We start from the raw sequence: 5,989 nt of genomic DNA, 5'->3' as shown, positions 1-5,989 counted from the left end.
ATCGCGAGCGTAAAGTGGGCTAAACGGTGTTTTCCTCTTGATGCAACCGCAGAGGAACAGCGACACACTTTCATTTGCATTGAATGGCGAATATATAAACGATTTAACTGAATGTGACATGCCATTTTACGGTTCAACACATTTTAATTTAAAAGTGTTGCTAACTGTGCATAGCTGTCAACTCACACAATCATTCCGCATCCATCATTCGATTCGACAAAGACCGCTGACACAATATTTCTTGACAGTAATTGCGTTTTGAGCTTCGCACCGAACAAGCACAAGCTGGCAACCGCATGAAAAGCAGACGTCCTTTATAAATTTGCTCAGGTCGACCCCGTTAAAACAAATATCAGTCCGTGTGGTCCATGACTGACGCGTTCATCACTCCATCCTGCCAGAATCAGACCCAGTTCCCATCGTAGCCCCGCCCTTCTCGCGCACGTCACGGAAACGTGACCGCTGGAAGTGAGGTAGAAGGCAGAAGGGTCGAGCGGAGAAGAGGAGGAGGTTCCCGAACTACCTGTCCGTCAATACAACTGCTTCCTCCGTGTGTTTTATTCTCGCAGACGACAATATTAGTGGAGTTTTGAAAAGGACGGAAGATGATTTCTTCCAGAAGAAGCGAAAGCGACTGGCAGGGTTTGGTGAGCGAGGTGGGTTATGCGTAAATCCTGGCTAGCATGCTAGCGGTATTGTCAAGTGTCGCAAAATGATGCTTCTGAGCCCCGCTGTGCGTGGGACCTGACACGATTGTCTCCTACGAAAATACGTCCATGACAGCAAGGTGTTGTGCGCTGCCTACAACGAAAATGAGCAAATGTTTTATTTAGCAGTGAAAACGAACGGACTGATGATGCTTAACATCAACGTCTGAGATAAATGGAATTTTGTGGCTATTTTGATAGGAAGGTTAACGTGTGGTTTTAGTTCAGAGGTTAATTTGGAAAACGGTCACAGTAATTGCATTCGCTGATGTCGCTAGCTACAACTATTTGTCCATTATCGTTGGTCGCGCACACATTTACGGATATAAATTAGCATGTAGGCTATTCATTAACTGAAGACTATCGACTCGTAATATTTGGCTAATTAACCAGTTATGTCGTTTTATTTTAATGGGCACACATAAACGGAGATATAGTGAACACACAAAGTAATTACTGTTGAACGGCTGCTCAGAATTTGTGCAATTCTAAAGTTTTCATTTGAATGCATTTGCAAAAATATTTTTATATTTACTTTTGCTATAGTAAAAGGCCCACTTACTTTTGAACAATCATAGCATAATCTATGTCATATAGGCCTAATATTAAATAAGCTCCTTTACGTTGGTTTAATTTCCCAGAAAGCGTAGGAAAGCATAAATACATTCGCCTGGATAATATGTGAGAAAGTACCGGACGTGGCTGGTATCATTCTCTGACCAGCGAGAATGGAAAACCTTGTGCTACTTTTCAGCATTGAGACAGTTTGTCGAAGTCGCTCGTAGTAGTTGTAAGTAGCAAAGCCGTCACGCGGGCATTTTGGAGATGTTCTCATGAGTTCACTCCTAATATTCGGATCGATAGCCCTATTATAAGCCCTGTTTTTATTGTCGACAGTATCAACCGTATAAGTCCAATCTGGGAATGGCATAAGGCGTTCAATAACAGAATCATTTAATAATACTTCATAACACTGTAGGGCTGTCTTTATTTGTGAATTGGGAGCTTAACATGTAAGATAGATTTAGTCCTTACACTGATGGAGATATTTAGACTGGGCATTGTAAATCAGGAAACCAATGCTGTGTCCATTTTAATAATATATACTTTGTTGGACATATCAATAAAAATAGGTTACCGTGAGGCATATGATTAGAAACAATATTGTGCTTTATTGCTTATTACAAACATGCAGTGTTTTCACCTGCCGATCGTGCGCTTTAAGGCCTCACTGCCATAAGGTTCTGGGTTCGAATCCCGGCTGGCCAGGGCCTTTCTGTGTGCAGGTTCTCCCCGGGTTCGTGTGGGTTTCCTCCCACAGTCCAAAGACATGCAGGTTAGGGTGAATTGGAGAATCTAAATTGCCCCTTGGTGTGAGTGTGTGAATGAATGGTGTGTTGGTATGAGTGTGTGAGTGAACGGTGTGTAGGTATGAGTGTGTGAGTGAACGGTGTGTAAGTATGAGTGTGTGAGTAAACGGTGTGTTGGTATGAGTGTGTGAGTGAATGGTGTGTAGGTGTGAGTGTGTGAGTGAATGGTGTGTAGGTATGTGTGTGTGAGTGAATGGTGTGTGGGTATGAGTGTGTGAGTGAATGGTGTGTTGGTATGAGTGTGTGAGTGAATGGTGTGTGGGTATGAGTGTGTGAGTGAATGGTGTGTGGGTATGAGTGTGTGAGTGAATGGTGTGGGTATGAGTGTGTGAGTGAATGGTGTGTGGGTATGAGTGTGTGAGTGAATGGTGTGTGGGTATGAGTGTGTGAGTGAATGGTGTGTAGGTATGTGTGTGTGAGTGAATGGTGTGTGGGTATGAGTGAGTGAGTGAATGGTGTGTGGGTATGAGTGTGTGGGTGAATGGTGTGTGGGTATGAGTGTGTGAGTCAACGGTGTGTAGGTATGAGTGTGTGAGTGAACGGTGTGTGGGTATGAGTGTGTGAGTGAATGGTGTGTGGGTATGAGTGTGTGAGTGAATGGTGTGTGGGTATGAGTGTGTGAGTGAATGGTGTGTGGGTATGAGTGTGTGAGTGAATGGTGTATGGGTATGAGTGTGTGAGTGAATGGTGTGTAGGTATGAGTGTGTGAGTGAATGGTGTGTGGGTATGAGTGTGTGAGTGAATGGTGTATGGGTATAAGAGCAGTCGTCTGGCAGTCTGAGGGTTGCCGGTTTGATCCCCCGCCCGGGCTGTGTCGAAGTGTCCCTGAGCAAGACACCTAACCCCCAAATGCTCCTGACGAGCTGGTCGGCGCCTTGCATGGCAGCCAACCGCCGTCGGTGTGTGAGTGTGTGTATGAATGGGTGAATGAGAAGCATCAATTTTACAGCGCTTTGGATAAAGGCGCTATATAAATGCCAACCATTTACCATTTAGAGGCTTGTCTTGTGTTTATTCCTCCATCTTGCCCAGTGCATGCTGGGATAGACTCCAGAACTTGTGTCGTGGAATGCACTGATTAATATAAACACATTGTCCATTGCACTGTACTGTGCTTCACGGCGACATAACTGAACATGACCAATAGAATACATCGTTATCCTCCATTTGCATTTGGCGACATCTGTGGTGACTGGTGGTCATCCAAGTTCATTTGCACCCTCCAGCGATGTTGAGCCCCATGTCAAACCTCATTTTAGGTATTTTAGGATTTCTTTAGGAGCCTCCTCACATTGGGCACGCAGTGTTCCTGTGTGTGCGTCAACATATTTCAGTGCCTGGAGTTCCACACCCGAAACCGCCAGGAGAAAACAGCGTATAGAGGAGCTACTGAAGAACTCCAAAACATTTCATTGATGTGGCTCCCAAAATGCCATCTTGAAAAAGTATCAATTATGCAAATTTTTTTGAAATATGAAAAAAATGTGGGATTGACTCATTAAATAACATTTTAAAAATAAATAATTTGGGCATTTATTGGAAAATTGAGTGCCTCCTTGTGTGCTTGCAAATGTGTTATTCAGCGTGTTACGCAATATTAATGAAAGCGGATATTGACGTTGCGTAACGGCGTTCCCATTCACAAAGGGAGCGCTCCAGCTTGCCCGCCCTCGGTAAACAGCGAGCGCTCCGCGGTGCTCACTTCAGCGCGGAGAGAGACGGCCTGGGCGACGGCCTGTAGGCTAAGTCGCGCTGTTGTAGCTCACGGTTCAGCGCTGGCTAAGCCGTAATCTGGAGGAGGGATAAAGAACTCGCGTCTGTGCGGTCAACCGATGAACGCTATTTTCAGCGCCGGAGCCACAAATAACCGTCGACTGGAGCAAAAACCGGCGTTTTGTCTTGCCGTGAAAAAATATGTCAAAACCGTCAGGCGACAGAAAGCCGTGTCGGCGCGACCTCTTTTCGCAGATGAATGACTGCAGGTGCAGTCAGTAATAAAGCGGGACGCCTTGAACGAGTCAGCAGAAGTTCAGTCAGTTATTAATAAATTTTTTTCGTTCTACTTCTTTCTCTCCATGGAGCGGGATGGCAGTGTATGGGATGAATACATTACATTGTATTATCGGCATTTGGCAGACGCTCTTATCCAGAGCGACGTACAGTTGATTAGAATAAGCAGGAGACAATCCTCCCCTGGAGCGATGCAGGGTTAAGGGCCTTGCTCAAGGGCCCAACGGCTGTGCGGATCTTATTGGGGCTACACCGGGATTAGAACCGCCGACCTTGCGTGTCCCAGTCGTTCACCTTAACCACTACACTACAGTCGCCCCTTATAAATAAGGTTAAATGATGTGGAGCCCAGCTCCCTGCTCAGGGGAGGAGGTGATGTTCTCTCTGAGGTTTGGGAAATGTCTCCCTGAGCTGTGGGATCAGTAAAGAGGGAGGTGTTGATTTGGCAGTGTGAGGAAACCCTGGAGGAAGGCTCTGATTCAGCATCCTGACAGACTGCAGCCTGGCTCTGGAGTAACAGGATCTGTTGCCGTGACGATGCACATCTGAGACGGGCGTCAATCACCTGTCACCTGGGGTGGGGGTGGGGGTGGGGGTTTACGTCCCGGTTTTACTCAGATTACTCCTCATGCATTTCAATGCTTTTTTATAGTGCAGCAACACCACTAGTGCAACAACCCACCCCCTCACCCCACCCCACCCAACGCTGCCCCCACAGATGCCTGTCGTCTGAATCCTCCTGACAGCTGGTCTCCCCCGCCCCATTGAGCCCTTCTTTCATCCTCCCCCCCCCACCCCGATGGCAGAACAACATTCCCCAGTCTGTCAGTCAGTAAGGCAAATTCACTGTCTGTCTTCCACAAATTCCTTAAAACTCACCTTTCCAAATTACACACCAGCGCTTCTATTTTAACAAAAATAAGATCCCCCTCACCCCCCCTGTAATCTCACAGGTCTGGGGGTGGCAGCTGAGACCGTCTCTGACTGTGTCTGTATCCAGCTCTGCCTCCTCTGGTTAAACCCACTTTCATGAGTCAGTTTTGGACTGATCTGTGCATGGACGCGCATCATGATTGAAGCTAATTGTCAGCCGGTGATGAGCCCACATGCAGCCTGAAGACGCGAGTCATATTTTTAAAGATTCGTCTCTCTGGAGATCCCTGTGGTGACTCTGCCCTTCTGAGCTATGCGTCAGGCACTCAGAACGGGGGATCCAATAGCGAGACCACAACGAAAGTTCTTTAGAAAATAAGGTCTTTATTTTCTCAGGGTAGGTTGGTACAGGGAGGGTCAATAGCCAGCAAACAGTTATAGCAGTGATAAGGCACTTCGTAAGCGATAGTCCAGAAAGGGTCAGATCTCCAGCAAACAGATGTATTGAGGATAATCCAAAGAATAGTCACGGTCACAGGCAATGGGTTGAAAACAAACAGGCTAATTAAACAGAAACACAAACCAGAAACGAAAGTCGATAAACAGAAACAGGTCGAAAAACTACAGGTCAGAACAAGACTGAAGGGATAAGCTGAACTCGATGGTCGGGGACGAAACAGGTCAAAAGAGGTATCAATCGGAAAACGCTGGAGAGTATGGAATAAACACAAAACAATCTGGCAATGAACTGCACAAACAGAGGGGTTTTTATACACAGGTAACGAGAGGGAATGGGAATCAAGTGGGGAAACAATCAGGAAGTGAAACAGGTGAAACCAATGAATGAAGTGACAGGGAGACTACGGTGTGCACGGAGGTAACAAAAACACAAAAACGCGAACAACTACAGAACATGAAAAACACGAAACCCAACGCTATGTGCCTCGGAGGTGAAGGGTTTCCTCAGGCTGCTGGGAGGCGGTTCATTAACGAGCTCAAAGGATCGATGATCTTCTCAGAGGAAACGTC

General features: G+C 46.3%; 1 protein-coding gene across 1 annotated transcript in view; it reads left to right on the top strand.

Moving 5' to 3' along the window:
- Positions 1-525: 525 nt before the first annotated feature.
- LOC133130163 (coiled-coil domain-containing protein 149-like) overlaps positions 526-5,989 on the top strand; it is a 20,449-nt gene continuing 14,985 nt past the window's right edge. The window contains exon 1 of the mRNA XM_061244480.1: positions 526-656. Coding sequence (XP_061100464.1) covers positions 606-656 — 51 coding nt within the window. The 5' untranslated portion in view covers positions 526-605. The remainder of the gene's footprint in view (positions 657-5,989) is intronic.

Source organism: Conger conger, chromosome 6 (genome assembly GCF_963514075.1).
Source record: "Conger conger chromosome 6, fConCon1.1, whole genome shotgun sequence".
NCBI lineage: Eukaryota > Metazoa > Chordata > Actinopteri > Anguilliformes > Congridae > Conger > Conger conger.
This window is presented reverse-complemented; position numbering and strand designations above follow the sequence as displayed.